This window comes from Scatophagus argus, chromosome 7 (genome assembly GCF_020382885.2).
Source record: "Scatophagus argus isolate fScaArg1 chromosome 7, fScaArg1.pri, whole genome shotgun sequence".
NCBI classification, from domain to species: Eukaryota; Metazoa; Chordata; class Actinopteri; family Scatophagidae; genus Scatophagus; species Scatophagus argus.
The window spans coordinates 8,284,725-8,305,992 of NC_058499.1; the positions used below are offsets into that span (position 1 = coordinate 8,284,725).

Here is a 21,268-nt window from a genome sequence, read left to right on the forward strand (position 1 = left end):
TCAATCTGGTACCTTTTATCCCTTGTTACTTGTTGTCCGTCCCTGAGAAATCACTCACTATTTATCACAGGTACACACAAACACGCAAAAAGACTCAGGCACAGGCTTTCTTCTTCTTTTCATTTCCATTACAAGAACTTCTGCTTTTTTTTTTTTTCCTTTTTTTACATTTCCTCTTTCACATGTGCAGGTTCTGTATGAGTGTGTCGGTATTGTTTTGTGTGTGCACGTCTGCAAAGCACTTCCTGCTGTCTGACAGTGCTGTGATAGGAGTATCCTCCTACCGGGCCAGCGAACAGTTAAGTCTGGCCCTCCTTTCCTCTCGCTCGCTCTCTCTGTATGCTGACATATTTTGAGTGTGTTTCACAGCACTCCTCACTTTTTTGGCTCCTTGTGTGCTGCACAGAATTTGCCAGATGTGACAGCGGCTGAGACGGAGAGTCACCGAAAAAGAGATGTGTGTGTAAAGGACAGTGATGAACATAATGAAGATGCTATTTATAGAAAGAGAGCTGCTGTTTGTTAGCAGTAAACACAGAGTCAGCAAGAGGAGGGGAGGAAGGAGGAAATGAACAATGGAGTGGAAATGATCAGTAATCTGCAGAGGTAGCTGTCACTGCAACAGTCTGTCTGGATCTCATTTTAGGTAAATTCATCATGGCTGAACATGAGTGTTTGAGGAAGCACTTGTGTGTGTGTGTGTGGAGAGAGAGAGAGAGAGAGAGATTTGGTAAGGTCTACTATAATATCAAAGAGACTCCATCCGTTTCCATAATCTGATTTTTTATGAAGAAATTATTTGAAAAAAAAGAAATTATCTGTACCTTAGTATGTGGATTTTAATTCTCATTTTTGCTGTATGTGGGAATCTGGTATGCAGTAGTTTTTGAACATGCAAGTGTGAGCACGGTTATAGTTTCTGTATATGCGGTATATGTCATAAGTGTGTGTGTGTGTGTGTGTGTGTGAAAGAGGAAAGAGCAAGAAGAGACACTGAAAAAGATGGAAGAAACTGTAAGAGGAGTACAAAAATAGTAAACAGAGTGTAGACCAGGCAAGGAGAAAGAGAGAGAGAGAGAGAGAGAGAGAGAGAGAGAGAGAGAGAGAGAGAGAGAGAGAGATCTGTGCGGGAGACGGAGCTCGCCGTCTGGAAAACAGCATCTTTCCCTCCACTCTGCTCCTCCCCTCTTCCCCTCTCGGCATCTCTCCCACGCTCCAGTCCAGAGCTCAGCCCGCAGTTACCCGGATCCTCCCAAATTCTCCCGAGGTACAGCCTTGTTTGTGTATGTGTGTGTGTGTGTGTGTGTGTGTGTGCGAGTACTTGACGCTGCTCTCAGTACTTTCCGTGTGTTTCTCTGTCTTTCCCTCCCTCCCTGCAGCTGAGGTGGGCGTGTGGAGCCTCTGACCCTCGCTCGCCCACTCTCTTTCTCCGTCTCTCCCTCTTCGCTGCAGCTACAGAGGGGGGCTATGGATGGACTGCGTTTACCTCCACTCATCGAGGAGGCTTTGGACTCTACAGGTCTGTGCAGCTGTTTTCGTCCCTGCGCGCGCGTGTGTACGTGTGCGTGTCTCTCTCTCTGTGTGTGTGTGTTTATCTGCGATTCCCTGCAGTTGGATGCCGCGTGGCTATTTTTAGCCTCACAACTACAGATAAATAGATTAGGAAGAAGTGATCATCCGGCGGGGTCGAAAAGAGTGTTTACTCCTGAAGTGAGGGATGTGGTGGAGAAGTGAGGAGGCGGAGGAGCTGGAGTGTGGCGGTCAGGTGGTAGGAGGTGGGGAGATTATTGTGGAAGCCCGTCTTTCTTCTTAGGAAGCTGTGATCGAGCTGACAGACAGACCGACTGACAGGGCATTACTGTCATCTGTGGCATCTGCGGACATTTGATGGAGGCTACATGCTGCCAGGTAATGGATGTGACTGGCAGGCAGAGGCAGGAAATAATTCAGTCATTCTTCTGGCGTGTGTTGCTGCATTATTCTGAGTCTGACTGGTGCGATATGGAGACGTGCAGTGTCGGATGTTGTTATAGTTCAGCTTTGAATTATTTGTGTGCTTAGATTGTTTTCAGCTCAGTGAAATTCGTATATGCACGTTTTGATTGCGCTCAACAGCTGCTGTTGTTCGGTAACTTCATGCCACTGGGTGCTGCGGTGTGACACATGCATCTTCATCTTTTTTCCTACAGAATCAGTACTGTGTAACTGTGTGTTCATAGAGGAATGTGTGGAATGTTTTATTTTTATTATTATTCTGCCTGTGTGTCCCAACAAAGACGAAGAGTGTGTTTTGTGCATGTTTTGAATGGGCGGCGCAGACAGTGCAGCTCTGTATGGGACACTGCTAAGAGGAGGATGTTTATTGGTGTGGAGGGGCCTCGGAGAGATCCACAGGTCAGCAGCCCTTTGACCGATGGCCAGGTCACCAGAATGTGCTTCCTTTTCCTGTGTGGTAAACTGTTCCAGAGTTGAATATTCAATAACATGTATTTGGCGGATTATTTCTTAGCTGTAGACTTATTAAGCCACTCTGTTCTTAGCTTTAATTCAGTCCTTTATTACACTCATTATGTGGAAGCCTGCATATTGACCATCAGAACATGGATGCTGTCTCAGGAGAAATCTTTCCTCCATAACAAGCTTGTTCCCGTTGTCTTAACTCTGGGGACCTTTTTCCTCCCGTCACAGCCTGAAGCATACTTTTAAAGCAGCGTCTAGTGATGGCAAGTGTGTGTCTTAATGTAGCGTGAATCCTGACTGATTGACCATAATAAGGATAGACATACAGCGGACGGAAAGTGGATTGAGCGATGGCTGGTATTAACTCCTATCTTTTTGAATTACATACACTCTGGGATCTAAATGGATTAAAGTGTATTTATTCTGTCCTGGCTGAGGTCAGTTTTAGTAAGATGTCAGTCTGACTTCTTCAGACTAAGCCGCCTTTTTGTTCTTCAGTACAAAAGGTGGCCTTGTTCTGATCAGTAGTTATTTTCTTGGCTTTTCTATTCAATGCTCAGTCAGTCCTGCCGGGAATGAATGCCACTGTGCTCTGGAACAAATGCTTTCAGAATCACTCGCTACACCTACCAACAGGGAATACAGATGCTCTTACACAAACACAAGCTTCCACTGATCAATAAACCACCATCAGAGGCTGGCGTGACTTCTGCAAGCTGTCTGCGTATCTTACAAGTTATCAGCCACCATATTGTTCCTCCCACTTGCATGAGTCGCTGACCATATCGCTCTCCATCCTTCTCTCTGCTTTCCCACTCAATATCTCTTGCCCCCTTTCAGTTGCAATCCTCTGCTCTCTTCTGCGCCCACACACACTCCAACACACACACTCATGCACATGCATGCGGCTGCATAGACACCTAAACCTTTGCACCTTCCTGTGCCTCGGCCCACACAGCATTTCTCTCCTGTCCTCTCCTGCGTTCCCTCCACTCCTCTCTCGTGTTGTGCCCTCATGTTGTGAAATTCACATCAGTACTAATACTTCCCAAGGGCGCACAAGGGGGATTTTCTCTGGAACTAATTCGCAGCAAAAGTTGCTGCCTTAGACAAACTTTGTAGATCTGGGAGCTGCAGGGACCTCTGAGAAAAACAACAAAGCGAGAGTCTCACGTCGCTGTTTAACATGGACAGTCATAGCTCTAAATAAAAACAAATCTTTCTTGCTTTTCCACCCTCAGGTGTCTCAGATCTCCCAGCCCCAAAGCCCTGAGGTCTGACACATCCTCCAGCACCACACTATTCCCATTTTCCCCTGTCAGACTTTTAGTGTTTCATTTTAAAACAGGCTTTCAAGGCACTCTGCGGGTCCCTGACAAAAGTACATGTGTCACATGTTTTTTTTAAAATTCTTTCTTGGTTGCATGATGGAAAAATCCTTAAAACTTTTGAAGTGAATTGTGAATGTTCATGAATGCTGCTCCTTCTAGCAGCTTATCCTATAGATTTTTTTTTTTTACTTTTCTTTTCTTCTCCCTTGCAGAAATGCTTGGCATTGTCAGCCTCTCACTCTCTCCCCCTGAGTCTTTATTCCTTTTGAATTTGGCAGCTACATGTTGAGCTGTGGTGTCCCCTGTTTCCTCTGTGATTTAACTGATGTAAAGCCTTCCAGAGAGATTGCTTTCAGGTGGGAGGCACTGATTTGTGATCAAATGGATTATTACCGCATCACTTGTTTTCATGCTCTGTTATCTGTCACTATTCGTATCCCCTAATGACAAAGGTACACAACAAGCACATGTACACACTGAGCCACCACGCAGCCACGCAGTCCTATAAAAAAGCATATTATATTCAGTGAATCAGTCATCTGCAGTATGTACACACTGACACAGTATTTGTGCATGCTCATCTAATGAGGCCATATTATGGCACTTTTTGCAATGCATCTCTATTCCAGTGACCCACTTTCTCTTATTTCCCTTTGAAAGTGCAAACATGGATTTTCCATTTAAATAACAGAGCGGCTCATTAAGTCAGTCCAACTCCTGGGTGCTTGTGCTTCCTGTTTCTTTTCTTGTCTTCTGCTGCTGCTGTTGTTCCTTATTCTCCCTGGAGCTTTCAGGCTCAAAGTGCAGAAAGAGGAAGAGATGAACTCACGTTAGCCTCACGAGACCTCCACCATATGTAGCTCGTTCCTCATCTAAAACTGTTGAGTCTCATGTGGTGTGAAGTCAGCGAATCTCTGATGATGGTGATCTCACTATGTAGGTCTCATGGAGACATGGGACACCAGATCCCTTGGCCTTCTTGGCAGGACAAAGCAAATGGACAGAAAGGTTTCCTTGGTGGTGGTGGAGTGTGGACAAAAACATACCTTTATTACCATTGTGACTTTCCATATGGTGTGCATACACTCGTGTATGGCTTCAGCTGTTAGCTTCACGAGGAAGGGGGCAGGTTGAGTGCCCTCATTGCTTTGCATCTTTCTCATTCTCTTCTCCTCCTTTCCTCTTTTGTTCCAACTCGGTCTCTCCGCCTTTCCGACTCTCCCCCTCCCTGCTCTGTATCATTTGTTGCCGAGGAAGTGTGCCAGTACATGGGAAAAGCTACAACATCAGTACTGGGCTGGCTTCAAAGCTGGGATAGGAGGGGGTGGTGTGCATTATGCATGGCCTCCTACACAGAGGCACAGATCCATGGCATATATAGGCTCCGGATACTTAACACATGCAGTTTAAACACAGCAGAATTGTATGATCACATATGTGTACATATTACATACATCACATATGGAGACGCACCACAAGTGGGGCTCAGAGGTGACGTCTAGTGATGCACTAGACTGCGCATCCACATTGTGTGTATGTGCACACAGGTACATGAGCACAGAGAGGCGTTCACACAGCTCATGCATACATTCATACACTTTTGAGGCAGAATGACTGACCAAAATTCAGGCAAAAAAAAAAATGTGCACACACAAATGAGAAACACTGCCACCAGCAGCAGCACCACCACCACCACCTGTCTGCGCAATCCCATTTTCCGGGCGGTTCAGCACAAGGCGCCCATCACACTATAACTAGAGGCAGCCTCCAGCTCCTGTTTCAGTGAGCAGTCGTTTCATTTTTCACAGCTGATTTGACTGCAGATGTTCCCCTCAACAGTACAGAAAAATTAGATGTTTAACTGGTAGTCACAGGGAGAGAATGGAGAAGACTCATTTGCGACATGGCAAGTTCTCTTAAACAGCTTTGTGTCACATTTTAAATCATAAAGCACATAAAGAAGCATGAAATATGATGGCCAGGATTGTTAAAAAGCTTTTTTTTCAGAGCCAGTAGGTCTAAAAGCCTTTTTCAGTATATTGCTATCCACTCTGTCACACTGTACAATTGAAAGTTCAGTTTTTGCTGCATTCTTATCATACAGAACCGTAACTCCATCTGTAGCATCACACTGATTGTTTATGGAGAAAGACTTTCCTGTGGTGCCAGGTTAAAGCAGCTCTGTGTCCTTCATCCACACCTTTCCCAGCATGCCTCTGTTTGCTAAAATCCTCGCTTCGCTCTTCAGTTTTGCAAAATGCAAATTTCATTACACTCCTCATTCCATCACTGAACAGTGAAACAAAGAGCATGTGTTGCCACATTAATGTTTAAATTTAATCTCAGACGGCTATTCCGAGATGCTCACAAAGAACACACTGCTTGTTGTCTCATTCTAAAGAGGCACAATGTTTGCACTGACATTCGCAATGTGTTTTGCTGCAATGTGATTATGAAGGAATGTGCTGTGGTTAGATAAAGCCATCCTCTCCCCGGAGCTGTATCACTGCTCCTAAGATGACTCTCCTGCCCGGCACTGCTCTTGTATGCATGCAGCGTTCGTGTCTAATGCAATCCCTGCGTGACCAAAGACCAGCACTGTGCCAAGAATGCAGTGGAGTGATCACAGGTGTCACTGCAGCTGATTTTGCTCTACAATGTGTTTGACATTCACTCACAAGGTGAGATGATAAAGCTTCTTTATGGCTTTCAGTCATTAACAAGCTGTAAAGGAAAAGCATATGGGAATGCTGGAAAGATAGTAGGGGTGGCTCTGAGTTAATGGGCACAGAGCTGTTGAGAGGTACGATAATAATATAGAGACCATCAAAGGAAGTTGAAGGAAGCTGAGAAGGGTTTTCTTGCTTGTCACATCTGTCCGGGATCTGTGGATGTCCTAAGAAATTTCCCAAGTGTGTGGAAAAACTTTGTTCACAGGATCAGTGTTTGTTTCAGAGCAGTTGAGGTTGTGCCCCTTTGACGACAGTGTGAATGCTCCATCTGCAAAGACCTAAAATACAGCACAAATCACATGAGCCAAAGCTTTTAGAGTTATTACAGTCTGAGCTCCTGCAGGATTTTGGTCTGAGTGATATTCATTGGGAAGCCTTTTGTCTCTTGATGGCCTTTAGCTGCCGCTGGCTATACAAGCAGTTCTGACTCTCTTTCTCCCTGCCGCCCGACTCCAGCGCACTTCTTTATGACTAACTCATTACAGCAGCATCAAAGTTTAATGACAAAATAGCCCAGTGCTCATGAAACCTCTCAGTTGCCTCTCAGGGGTTGCATTGTTTAAGTTAACACCGTTATGAGACAGGAAGGAAGGAAGGAATAAGGACGCGGCCTACTGCTAATGTCATGCAAATATGACAAAAAGTATGTTGCATGTGCTTTGTTGTGATGGAAATAGTGAGGGAAACAACAAGGCAGAGAAACAATTACCTCAAGAAATGGCAGCGTCCCCTGAGCAGAGATTACACTGGTGAGCATCACTCTTAATTAGGTAGATCTTTAGTTAATGCCTTACTTTGTTCCCTGCTGCACCTTTTCTCTCATCACATCTCTGTATTCCCACGTCTCAGCGAACACCATTCTCCTCTCCAGTGTTCAGATTGCTTTCTGAGTACGGACAGCAATTTTGAGGCTCTCAGAGACCACTCGAACATGGATGTGTGATGCTACGTATCAGTTTATTTCTGAGATGGAACTTGAACCAGGACAGCATGTTATTGTGAAATAGGAGAGACATGACAGTAGGCCAGGGTGTGATATGTAAGCATACTCTCCTAACACAAGACAATGCTACAAGTGATTTTTTTTTTACCTTTTAACTGTACATCAGAACAAACTAACACTCTGAATATAATCTCCCTTTTAGCTCTGACCTTTCCTGCCTCACAACAAAGCTCATCTGACTAATGGAAAAGGACTTTTCCGTTCCAGTCAAGAGGGACTTTACCTTCATGTCGCTGTGCTGTAAATGATGCCCTCCTTTCTGCTTTTCTGACCTGCCCAGTTTGCATTTGTCTTTGCTGCTCTAGCAAGCAAAAGCTGTTGTTCCGGCAAATCAGGTTTGTTAGTTTACGTCATGTACAATGTCTCATTGGGCTTTGCTGGCTCACATTAACAGCAGCTCTCGAGCGAGTTCGTACTGTCTACAGAGATATGAGGGAAACCAAAAACAGAGGCAGACAACCACGTAATGTCACAGCCGAACATGAGAGAAACCTGTTTTGTTTTTTTGTCACATCTCTCTTACTATGTGTGCTAGCTTGTGTTATTGTGAACTTTGAGGTGCATTGCTGACTGGTGAGTCATAGTGATTGCTTCAGCATACAGGCCCGCCTCCCCCATTCTCCCTCTGCATTGTATCGGCTGACTCGCTCCACCTACTGGTCACACGGTTAAGATCACTCTGCAGATACAGCAATGTGAAACAAACGCTTGCAGTATATGTCTTAAAATGGTAATCAGCTGCAACCAGCATGTTATGTATTAGTCACATCTCACTTAACCACTACACAGTATCAAAACTGTCACACACACTAAGTGTACGTTCTGACACATTCTCCCCTAAGTGAAGGGATTTCTGTCTCTCTCTATAAAAAAAAGTCTGAGTTCCAATTTCATGAGACGTTGACAGCAATTTTGTATGTTTCAGTAAGTGTATTAAAATAAGGCGCATGAATGGAAAAGAGGTTGGTGTACAAAAGGTTTAATGCCACTGCAATCACAAGAGGGTGCTGTTGATTCAAAAGAAAACACCATCTCTGCGGTGTTCAAGACATGACCGAATTTAAGTGATGACAGAGGGCTTTGTCACCTGTAAATCTCTCTTCCTGTCTCCCTCTCTTTCCCAATCAGACGTCCTTTTCTAATATCGCTGTCATCTTTCAATCAGATGACCCGTGCGATCTGAAAGCAGAGTGCAGCCCCACCATGGACAACAGTATAACAGCAAAGGAGAGAGGCATCCTGGAGGAGAATAATGAGAAAGAGGAGATGGACCAGGAGAGAGCTCAGGAGGATGAGGAGGAGGGGGAAGAGAAGAAGCTGAAGGAGGAGGAAGGCGAAGGGGAGGAGAAGATGAGGAAGGAGCAGGAGCCGCTCACGGAGGAGCAGGAGCTGGAGGAGCTGAAGGCCCAGGTGCTGCAGCTGCTGCTGGAGCTGGATGACGCCAGAGAGACCTCCAACAAACACCAGGAGAGCTGCCATGAGCTGCAAGGTGAGACATCCAGCCTTGATTTGACTGTCACTTCTTATAGTGTTTACTCATTATTTAAAGCGTTGAATCATTACTCTTCTTTTTTTTCCCACAATCTTTTATTCATTAGTTACTAGCAGCCATCTGACCTGAAATAAAGATCTGTGAAGATGAATACAGGCATCTTGCACATAACCTAAATCTTGTCATCCTGAAGAAAATTTCTGCCATTTAAAGGGAAATTCAGACATTTGTCAACCTGGGTCTTATTCTCAGATTTTTGTCTATTATTTATGACTATTACTCATGGCATCATCTCAGCTATAGATTTAGGAAATGCAGATTTTACCAAAAATCACAGCAAATTGAGCAAAGAGTTGAAGAAGCTGCAGCTTTCCTAAAAAACTTAAATAATTTAAAACATTGAAAATAAACTACTGCAAATTGTAGTTGTAAAACAATTAGCCACAGCTGGAATCTGCTTTAATCGTATGGTGGCAGTCAGTGAAATTCAACACAGTCTGCACAGTGTTTAACTTTCTGCTTTACTTTAGCTGTTCAGAAGTGTGCAGACATGACACATCTTCATGTGCTTGCTGCTACTGTTTCCTCAACATAAACAAGGGCTGAAAGCACAGTGAGCCACAGCGTCATGCTGCTATAAGCAAACTGGTGTTTATACTTAAGTATGGCAAGTGAGTCAGCGATGGGGCCAAAAGTTGATGGGGCCCATCAACCTTTGGATGTTGAGCCTAGTTTACCAAAGCTATACAATGAAGATGGTGAATAAAATGTTATCAAGTCCAATAAAGTGAGTGAAATGAGAAAATAAGATCCACATTGGGAAATAACAACATTTTTCTTATAATCTCAAGTGAATTATTAGTGAGCAGAATGAGTTTTTTTAAAAAAAACCCACAGTACAATTGATCACAAACATTTACAGCCTTTCTGCCATCTGGGGCAGAACATCTCAACCTTATTAGTCTACAGTACTTTTGCATGTCGTGGGCTGTTTATAATTTTTCCTATTCTTTTCATACAACCACCAAAGAAAAGCTCTGTCCTGTCGACCTGAGACGTCTCCTGTTCATCTCAGTCTAGTCTACGTGGAAGCATAAATGTTTATATGCGGCCACTGACGTGGTCAGTTCCTCATAACCGCTAAATGGAGCATCGCATCATACCTTAGAAATGATGAGCTTAACGTTCAGGGACACCAGCAGTGAGTAAGACTTTGGGTATGGGGCCACAGTGAGCTGAGTGTGTGTGTGTGTGTGTGTGTGTGTGACTGTCTCTCATACTAAAAGATATGGAGTGGTGAGCCCAGTTGTTTGTCTGGCAGCAGCAGAGGCATTCCTCAGACAACTGCGCACATGCTGAGGGAAGCTTCCAGACTGGGTGTACTAGACCACATCAAGAAATCACTATTGGCCTACTCCCACTGGGAACAGTCAGCTGTTCAGGCTGCTGGCAGCTGCTGGGTGGGGTGAGGGGTGGAGGTGATGGAGCAGTGTTGATCCTGAGCACACTTGGTCAGAGACTGATGTAAGGTTATGGGTAGGCACAGATCAATGGTATCGTTGCCTTTTTTATGATAATACAATCTGCCAATCAAGCTACACACACCAGCTACATACTGGTTGTAATATGATGCTAGCAGAAAACATGCAATGGTGGGTGTGTGACTAAAAGTTCTGAACCAGCTGGAAAAGTGTGGAAAAATGTGAACACAAGAAGTGAGAAATACTCAGTGGGAATGACATTATTACCAGCAGTAGAAGAAGGAGGATGTTGTTGCTTGGTCCAAGATAAAATTCCCACCACAGTGTCAAATTGCACATACTGTAGCTTTGATTTTAAAAACTAAACATGACTCCTATTCTCTTTTTCATCCCTGTGACACTTTAAACTGTAAGAAGTTTCAGAGTGTTGTTAAAACGGGTTCTCTGCGAGGCTGTAGGCCTAAATGCTACCGTCAGCATGCTAATATGATCACAGTGACAATGTTGACATGCTGATGTTTGCATGTTAGCATATTAGCATGCTAATATTTAACAACTAAGACTGCTTTGAGTGTTATTAGTTTTGCAGGTAGTACTAGACAAATTCAATTTTTGACCTGATGTTGAAGAATAGGAAAAATCAGGAAAAGTTAGAAGGCTTCATCCTCTTTGCGTTATGGATGTCTACCACATTTCATGAAAACCAGTGCTGAGATATTCCAGTCTGGATCAAAAGTGATGGACAGACCAAATGACCTTGGTTGGTTCAAATTGCCTTACACTTATGCCACTAGTTGCTGAAAATTAGATTTACAATTTAAAAATGTCAAAGCCTAAATATCTCTTATTTTGAAATTTGGGTGAATTGATCCTTTAATTATATGCAGACTCAGTTGACCATCCTCTGTATTAATCTAGCAGCTACTAAAAGCACAAGTGAATCTGCCCAAAATATGTAGCAGAAACTGACATAAGAAAAACAGTCTTTCAGTCATGCTTCAAGGTTGGATAGCATATCCAGTTTTCATCTCTCCTCTCCTCTCCCCTCTCCCCTTTCCTCTCCTCTGATCTCCTCTCCTCTCCCCTCTCCTCTCTCCTCCAGGTCTGTTGGAGGACGAGCGTCTGGCCAGTGCTCATCAGGCTGAAGCCTTCACACGCCAGATTCAGAATCTACAAGGTACAAAGACTGAACTTCTTTTCTGTGATAAACCCAGAAAAGAAGGGTGCCTCTTCCATCAATCAGTTTATTCTTTTTTTTATTAATTATTTCTTGATTACTAGTGATTTAAACTGTCCTGCTAGCTAGAATAGTCTCTGACAGACAGTGTTATATACGTATGTGAGCTGAGATGTGATTGCCTCGAACAAATCAATCTTTTTTTGTGACAATTTTTATTACATTTTGGTAGATTTATTAATGAATCAAGAAATCATTCACACAGACGGCTAAATGTGCCCAGGGGTGAATAAAACACAACCTCAGAGCCAACAGAGCACAGCTCATTGAACATAAAAAAAGATAACGGCTTTGAGTACAGCAAGGAGAACAAAGACTAGAAAGAGAAAAGCTAGGAGGAATAAAACTGAACATTACAGTAAAACATCTGTAAAAACATCAATCAATCAATCAATCAAATCATCAAAAATCAATGCTTACACAAAAAGAGGCAAAGAAAATAGAAAAAGGAGCAGCGTAGAATTGTTTTAAAGCTATTTTCTGCTAAACTATTTCATATCACGGAGTTATTACTGCTTTAATTACCATTTAATTATATTATTGTTCTTACTGGCATGATTGTGAGATGTTCTTGTTGTTTTTCTTTCCTGAAAGTACGGAACTAATCATCTAAATCTGACCCTGAAAAAAAGTGTGTTACCATCAGTTACATCAGCTCCTCTTTCAAGCAGTACCCACACACACACACACACACACACACACACACACAGAGGTACATGCACATGCAAGAACACACCACCCACGCACATAAACACATGCAGGCCCACTGGTGCAAAACTTTCAGGTAAGACATCTCACACACACACACACACACACAGACACACACACACACACACAGACACACACCCATACTGGTTCTGCAGTCTCACCCACACATCCCTCATGAAGAAAAGATAACCTTCTCCTCCTCCTCTCCCCCACAGCACAGCTACGTTCTGTGCAGGAGGAGATGGACAGCCTGGAGGAGGAGAAGGAGAGCGAGCTGACCGAGGCCCAAGAGGAGCTGCGTCTGGCTCAGGAGGAGGTGCTCCTGCTCCAACAGGCTGCAGAGGAGGCGGCAGCAGAGAGGGAGAACGACATCGCCTCGCTGCAGGAGGAGCTGTGTCGCAGGCGGGCCGAGCTGCAGCGTCTCAGCGAGGAGACCCAGGAGTACGAGCTGGAGATCACCACACTGAGAGCTGAGATCAGCATGAAGAGCCAGCGCAGGGAGGCCGAGAGGAGAGAGGGTGAGGGATGAGGAGCGGTGCAGTAACAGAAGAGAAAAAAACAGGCATAGATGGGATGGAAGAGAAGAATTGGAAATGAGAGACAAAGGGTGGAGGAGGTTTCTGCAGTTTCTCCTCCGTTACACCTTTTTATTTAAACTTGCAGTACATCAGAGTTAAAATACAATACGTATTGGTTTTACACCTCATCTTCACACCTTGTGCAAACAGCCGTCGGTGAGAAAGATGCACTGAAAAACACAAAGCCACTGCCTGCGCTTTCACAATGGAGTTCATCCAACTCACAACCTGCACAAATAGCCCATGATCAGTCTCTGTGGCTGATATTGTGAAAACAAAGCATGATGTTATGGATGTACTCGTCCCATGCTCACATCATGTTAGCATGCCACAGTCAAGCACATAAATCATTTATGGGATTTAATAAATATTATAAATTACAATGTGACTGCTGAGCATTGCAAGGGGAGTGGTGTGTGTGGCTGTGTGTGTGTGTGTGTGTGTGTGTGCGCAGATGTGTGTCTGAATTTAGGATACCAGCGACATGAAATCATGAGGGGGAGGGACACACACACACACACACACCCACACACACACACACTTCTAACACATGATGTCATCACTCGGTTCAGCAGCTGAGCTCCGGGTGGGACCGAGGGAGGAGGGTTCATATTATCTCACTGTTGTTTTATATGCGAAAGCAACTTCATGACTACTCCTTTAATATATTCTCTACAGGTTGTAATGATTATAAAGCCTCCAGCAGGAAGATTAATGATGAGCTCAACTCTTCACGTCTTCATGTCTGACCTTCCTTGTGCTGTCAGGTGACGTGGACCTGCTGAAGGAGGAGTGCCGTATGCTGAAGGAGGAGTGTCAAGCCCTGAAGGAGGACAACAGACGTCTCACTGAGAGGCTGCAGCTGCTGCAGCGGCAGAGGACATGGTGAGAGGTCAATGGCTGCTCGCTCATCAGTTGTGCTTACTGGATGAGCTGGAGGGGAGACCCTCCGGGATACTAACCCCTCGTCACCATCATTAATATCATGTCTCATTTAGAAGAACGGGTCACCTATTTCATCGCTGCAGCAAGACTGTATTATTATACAGTGGATTAGTTTATTAATTAGTTAGTGGATTCACAGAAAACTAATCAACATCATTTTTGAAAGTGAAATTTCATTCTGACTTTAAAAAACATCTCCATTTTTAGTCTACGTTCTGAAATTTTTGAATGCATCGCACATTCTTCCTCATGACCAGATGGAACAGGGCACACTCCATCTGCTGAGGAAGATCTTGTGAAAGCAAAAGCAAACTTTATTTATAGCACTACTCACAACAGAAGTTACACAGCACTTTACAGGAAAAAAGAACAAAGGGAGAGGGGAGAGACAGAGAAAACAACATATAATACATGGAGAAATAAATAGTCGTAAAATCAAGAAAAAGCCAGATAAAACAAATCAAAAAAGATGCGTACTGATTCGATTTCTGAGAGGAATAACAGCAGCACAAGCATATTGACTATAACAGCTATTGAGGACCCTGCAATGCTATTATTTTTCAACAATACCATTAAACAGCAACATTAATAAAGGATATTAATCGAAGCGAATGTGTCACACAAAAAAATGCCAAACATCCTCTAGATCCAGCTGCTGTTCTCTGTTTTGCATCTTGTTGAATTGAATTTAAAATATGCGGTTTAGGTTTTGGACTGCTGGTCAGATGGAACAAGTAAATGAGAAAATGTGACGGCTCTTTTTCATTTCTTGTGACATTTTGTAGACGAAACAATTAACTGATAATAAAAAAAAAATGATTTGAAAATGGAAATAAACTTTTGTAGCAATGTCTGGTCAGATACATGCAGCGACTTGTCACAAATAATGAAGAAAATAACTTTGTGGACACCGTAATGAAATACTCCATATGACAACACAAAGTGATAAATGCTAAGTAGCCCTCTGACAATCACAATCACATAAAACTGCATAGCAACCATTTCCAGCCTTTGATCAGGGAAATTGTTTGCCCATTTAGAGCCCATTTTCGAGCTTTCAGGGACTGAAAGTACATTGCATTCTTCACCGTTGCTTCTTTCGTGCAGCTCCAGCGTCTATCTGTCACTGAAGGAGGAGGACGCAGGAGAGGGCACGGAGGGGAAGGAGATGGAGAGTGGCCCTGATGAGGTCATGACAGAGAGCTACATGACCATGGCCCAGTCCGAGAACTGTCGCCTGGTGGACGCCTCCATCCAAAAGAATATTTCATTTGATGGGAAGCCCTTGACACCAACCGGCTGGAACGGCGGCATTGGGGAAATCTTCTCCTTGAGGGACCAACTCAAGCAGGCAGAGGAGAAGGCCTCACAGGTTCAGCGAGAGGTATGACACTTCAGCGTTAAAGCAATGCTGTGGGAGCTGATTAGATAAATGAAAAAACATGGACGCGTTTGGGTCAAACTTCATGAGTAAATTCTTGTTTTTGATTTTCTTTTTTAATCAAATACACTAAAATCGATTTTGATAAATCCTCTACTGTAAGGAAAAGACTGAGAATTTGACCTCTGTGTCCTCCAGTGTGACGGTCTGAAGATGGAGCTGCAGGAGCTGCAGGTACTTTATGACAGCAGTCAGAAGGAGAGAGCCGAGCTGGAGGAGGAGCTGCAGCGCTGCAAGGCAGAGCTGGAGAAGCTGTCAGGGGGGGCTCAGGTGAGGGACACACATGAATAAATTAATAGTACACAGTTGGTATAGGAAGTAGGAAACTGATTTAAATATTCAGCTGTGGGTGATTAATGATAAAAATCTTTCGATCGTTAGAGCAGGTTGTGTTCTTTCTCGATTCATTTATTCTAAAACTGATGTCAACTTACTCCGAATTTTTGCGAATTTCCAGCCATTATTTCTACATGACTGAAGAAATATAACCCCCTTTTCTTTGAACCCGCACTGTCAACTAACGCATAATGCACCTCACATCACACTTACTGTATCCTGCGTCTGTTGAGCTCACTATTTATGTGTCTCATACTGTAGCAATATTTGTTTTGATATGAACTGACCTGGCCTGTCAGCCCATATCAGTATTTATTGTGTGCTTTGGGCTGGGGAACCCCCCCCCCCTCCAACCCCACCCCACCCTCACTGTGTCTGTGTTCTAACCTCTCTGTGACCGCTTTAATACTGTTGTTGGACAAAAACACAAAATGTGCAAAAAAGGGATTCAGTCTTCAAACAAAGAATGCTCATTTTATCTGTGAATCCTATGTTGCGTCAGATATTGTTCAATACAGAGGAAGTAATTAAAGGACATTTTAGGCTTTAGATTTTCGAATGCTGTTTTCTTACTTTAAGTCTCTTTCTATTTGTTTTGATAAGGTGCTGTGTGAACAAAAGATGACTTGAAACAATTAACAGCACTCACCGTTTTACTTTTGTGTTCTCAAAGGGCTCACAGGAAACTCAACCAACCCCAGTTCTCAATTTAAACAGCAATGTTCTTAAACACAACAGGCCATAGTACCAAATTCAATGTCCTATTTGTGATGTTTTTATTTGTTTATTGTTTGTCCTGTGGGTTTGTGAACGCAGCACAATTTGGCTCTTGAATGCACCAATCCGGGAACAATATCTGATATGAGCTGCATTACCACACAAAGACAAACTCAATATTGCACAAATTTTATTTAAAAGAAAATATGCGTCCAAAAATCTTAAAAAAACAAAACAAAGAAAAAAATAAAAATAGAATAAAAACTGGAAGCAATTCAAAATACTGCATGTGTGTGTGTGTGTTTGCATGTGTGAACGCTACTCTGGTCCTTTATGTTTTTTGCAGTTAGAAGCAAACAGGACTAAATCCAGTGTTTGGTCTACAACAGCTGTTCTGAGATGTCTCTGCGTTGTGTCAAACTGTCTGCCCGTGCCTGTCTCTGATGCTGTCCTTGTTCTCTGAATGTCCATGACCTCTCAGCCCGTATGACAACAAATTTAGCAAAACAGAAAAACAACTTAACTGTAAAATGAGGATAGAGAGACGAAAATACCACCATATGCTAGTCACAACATTCATGCTGTACGTCTTTCTTTTTTTGTCTTCGTAACATCACACACAGTCAATAAATGCCACACGTCGCTGCTCACACATACTCACATTGAGTTGATGTGTATGTCACTGTTAAGTTATGCACTGCTTTTTGAACAGGAAATGCAAATCACTCCATCAAACCCTTCCCCTTTATATATATCACTGCCATAGACCATGTCACACTTTTAATTTAGCGATTTGTGGCAGTGCTCCATTTGTGCCGTTGTCACATTGTTTTTATCTGTGTGTTGTTTTTTTTTTTTTGGTATTATTTTGATTTCTCACTCCATCCATTCATTCATCCATTCCCTTCATTCCCATGGTCCTTGTGTTTGTTTTTATTTCCTCCTCAGAGATTCATCCATCCGTCTGAGCACCCTGTTCTCTCCATCCCCTTCATAGGAATGATTGTAATAGTGGCTGTGGTCTGGTGCTGGTTGTCGGAGTTGGCGTCCCAGAGGGCAAGGTATGGGAGGACCATATCTCTTATCTGATGCATAATGCTGTCTGTGGATCTTTCACACAGACAGAGTCAGTTCACCTGAATAACATAAAAGCACAGGTTTTGAGATACCTGTGAGACTTCTTGTTATGATAGGTGAAAAGAATTTTGTTCCCGTTTATACTGGATAATTCACAGAGACTGTTGACGGTGTGTTTTCATCACGACTACAGAAGAAGGCAGTTCAGTGACAACTGCAGACAGTGTATTCTGTGGATTATCCAGAATAATCAGGACGCTGTTTGGGTGAATGATGAAATATCTCTAAAACTTTGCAGTTGAGTCTGCATGGCTCGACGCTGCGGAAGGTAACTGGGTGAAATGGAGTTTTTTGGATGAACTGACTCTCTTATTTAAATCGCCTGCTGAAGATTCATGTACAGTGGTGGCTGTTATGGGTGGGTCTGACAGTGAATGAAAATAGATAATTAAATTAAGCATTTATGGAAGGAGCACATGGAGCGGGTGGGCAGTTTGGCAAATTATGACTAAATATTTCCTTGATGGCACTGAATAAGTCATTTACAGAAGTAGTTCAACATTTTTGGAAATATGCTTCTTTTCTTTCTTTTTCTTTCTTGAGAAGAGTTAGAATTTAAACACAATGATTTATGGTCTTTGTGGCAGTCAAAATCTGTAATGAGCTACGTTAAATTCTAGCCAACCGCTGTAACAACCAGCAAAGCACTTAAGTGCTGGGCAGACAGATTAATACACAGTACACAACATCTTTAAGCCACAAACTGTTGTTTATATATTTCTATTTGTTGTTTCTATTTTGTTTGTCTATGGATTAAACCAACCAGATACAACATGTTAGTTCATGTATTTTTGATTTTGGACAGAGCTAGGCTACGCATTTCCCCTTATTTTGGTTTTTATGCCCAGCTAAGCCAATCGCCTCCTTGTTCGAGTTTCACACTTGATGTGCAGACACGGAGGTGGTAACAATCTCATTTCGCTCTCTGTAAGAACAGTAAGCAAATTTCCAAAATGGCCGACTGATAGCCTCTACTGTCTCCTGACGCCGTTCTTTTCCTGTCTTCCCTCAGGGGAGTGAAGTAGGTTGGAGCTCCATTTTGACTATCACTGCAGCCACGGCAGTGCTACTAATGATGACCAGCTTGTTGAGAGCTCTCGTCCGATGTTGACTGGATGGGCAACAACTGCACAGGGACAGACGTCTGCTCTCTCCTGCCATGTCTATAGACTGTACTGGAGTTCTCTAAAATGTGATAAAACTGACAACTGTGTAGTAGAAAATATATGGAAAAATTTGCTCTCTAATGAGAAGGTACTACATGGACACAGAGCGAGAAGGATGCACGTGGTCTCTCCAGGAGACTGAAACCGGCTTTAACGACGAGTTGACCTGCAAAAGGTCCACATGAGGACATGATCTCACTCCACTAAATGTATGCTAGTGCTGTGCCATTCCTCCTTGATGTCTGTGTTATTTCTCTCTTCTCTAGCCAACCGTCTGACAAAATGAAGGGTTGGATTATTAATGTGCACCTGTGCAGCTTTTTTTCCTGTTTATTTAACCATTATTTATTTATTTGTAGGCTTTAATAATTTTCATAGTTGTCTTTGATAATATTGAAGAACATGAAGTTTAGACGTTTAATGAACTGAAAATCCCTAAAATGTACACATGCCCTTAAAGTACAACAGAAAGAGTAATTTATATTTTTTTCACTGTTAACTAACGCTACACATGGCAAAACTGATTAAAACTGATTAAATGTCACAAAATCTCCATGTCAGCCTACCGTCACCATCACATCCTATCCTGCCAATGTATTTCTGCCCCACAAAACTCAATATCAAACTGAGTATGTTATAACACGGAGAACCAGTAAGGCTAACTAAGCACCTGTCAATGTAAGCTCGGCTGACTTTTAACCCAGTGTCACCTCCCGTGGCTGGGATCAGCTCTACTTCACACTGTTTTTCACTTATGTGCTCTGCTCCAGACTCTGTCACTTCCATTTGCCTCACAACTGACTTGTGTCTGACTGAAATCAGACAACTCTCACCTTTAATTGCCAATGAAGAAATATGCCTGAAAGCCAATGCAGTATATCTGATTCATCTTATCTGCTCACAGGTCAGTTTGGAAATCTAAAACTCCTACACCCAAACCCTGAACTGTTACATGTAGTCAGGTTCGCTGTAGTTTTGGGATGTGCTCGTAAAGATACTCAGCAAGTTTGGGAGTAAATTCCAGGATGTTTTCTAACATCTCGACTCAGCATTGATTTCAATGTGGAGAAATACATTTTTGTTTCCCTCTTCAACAAGATTCAAATGGCTTGGTTTTTCCAAGTGTATTGGAGACACCTGGTCACACCTTGATTAAAACACAGATCCGACTGAAGTGAAAGGTCATGGTTAGTTCTGGGGACATTTTAGAAACTGATATGGTTCCAAAATATGTAAATAGGAAGCTTTCAGAAAAAAAATGTAGTTTGTTTAAGCATCAGTTACAATTGATATATGTATACGTGGAAGGACTCCGATTATTGTTTACACCCGAGTAACGTTTTTTTGTGAAAATATTTTAGGACTCAAAAGCATGCTAGAAAACATATAGAAGCACATTATCTAATTTATGTTCATTCTGTTACTTTGTATTTCATGTAAATAGATGCGACATATAGTACTATGGGAGAGATATTTCTTAAATCCATTTGTATTAGCTTTGTAGAAAGTTTATTCTATTTTGAAAGAGCATCGTATATTTGATAGCCAAATTATATGCCGTGTACATGTTTATTTATGGTGATGTTGTCCAAATAACTGCTAGCATTGCTAATCATTTTCAGTACCTCTTTGTTCAAAGGTGGTGTAGTCATTGCATGCATTTAGATTTGCATTTGACCTTAGTTGCCTGAAAGAGCAATATGACACCTGGTTTTACCAGTTTGCTAAATTTCAAAAATTTATTGAAATCTTTTCTTGTCATTAAACAGGACTTTGATAAGCAATGCCTGAGCAATGTTATTTCTGCATATGAACATACGTTAAGGTAATAATGTGCTGCTGGACTGCAAATGTTGTCTCTGTTCAACAAAAAAAAAAAAGTTTGCAATAGAAATTAAACTCCCATTGACTGCAATGGTACATGACGAATGTTGTCTGATTCAGATTCATTATTTTTCATTATTTCTGAGCATATTTGATTAACTTTGCCATAGTTTCACAAGCTTCTATATTGCACAGTGTTTCTCAGCTTGTTGCTTTACATATTGATAGCATTGTTGTTTTCAATATAGTCGTGGCTATTTTGTTACCTGGAAGTCTATTTTGTACTGTAAATGACTTGATAAAGTAAAATACCCATGTTACATGATGTCTCAGAGGTTTCTTTTCTTGGGGTGGTGGCCTCACTGGCAAACACAGTCTCAGCGCTTAAGAATCTCATTCATGAAATCATCAGGGGTGAACCTGAGTGAGACCCATGTCTCTGCTGGCATTGCATTACACGGTTTGCATGGATATTAATAACTTTCACTCCTGAGACGTGACATTAGCTCACAGACACGTATTCTTTACAGCTGGCAGGAACTGGTGTGTCAACGTTGTTGATGAGGGTCTCTGAACTCATTACTCCATTGCCACGACTCATGGTTTATTGGGTTAAACCGTGTCTAATGATCTAAAAGTAGCCTGGATGTGCAAACCCAGTCATGGGGTAAGTTACCGAA

The 21,268-nt window shown here is 42.5% G+C and overlaps 1 protein-coding gene across 8 annotated transcripts; it reads left to right on the top strand.

Moving 5' to 3' along the window:
• Window positions 1–329: 329 nt before the first annotated feature.
• LOC124062098 (coiled-coil domain-containing protein 136-like) lies at window positions 330–20,910 on the top strand. Of its 8 annotated transcripts, none has more exons than XM_046394603.1 (10): window positions 330–646; window positions 1,380–1,519; window positions 8,692–9,015; window positions 11,602–11,676; window positions 12,660–12,962; window positions 13,790–13,907; window positions 15,075–15,351; window positions 15,547–15,678; window positions 17,410–17,522; window positions 18,611–20,910. In XM_046394603.1, exons 2-10 carry the CDS (start codon window positions 1,468–1,470, stop codon window positions 18,621–18,623), a joined length of 1,407 nt encoding a protein of 468 aa, XP_046250559.1. In that variant the 5' UTR covers window positions 330–646; window positions 1,380–1,467; the 3' UTR covers window positions 18,624–20,910. The 8 variants fall into 8 exon arrangements, 7 of the variants coding, with proteins under 7 accessions (XP_046250559.1, XP_046250562.1, XP_046250561.1 ...); XM_046394606.1 differs by lacking the exon at window positions 330–646 and adding an exon at window positions 705–1,267 and having other exon boundaries at window positions 1,453–1,519; XM_046394605.1 differs by lacking the exon at window positions 330–646 and adding an exon at window positions 706–1,267 and having other exon boundaries at window positions 1,338–1,519.
• The last annotated feature ends 358 nt before the right edge of the window (window positions 20,911–21,268 follow it).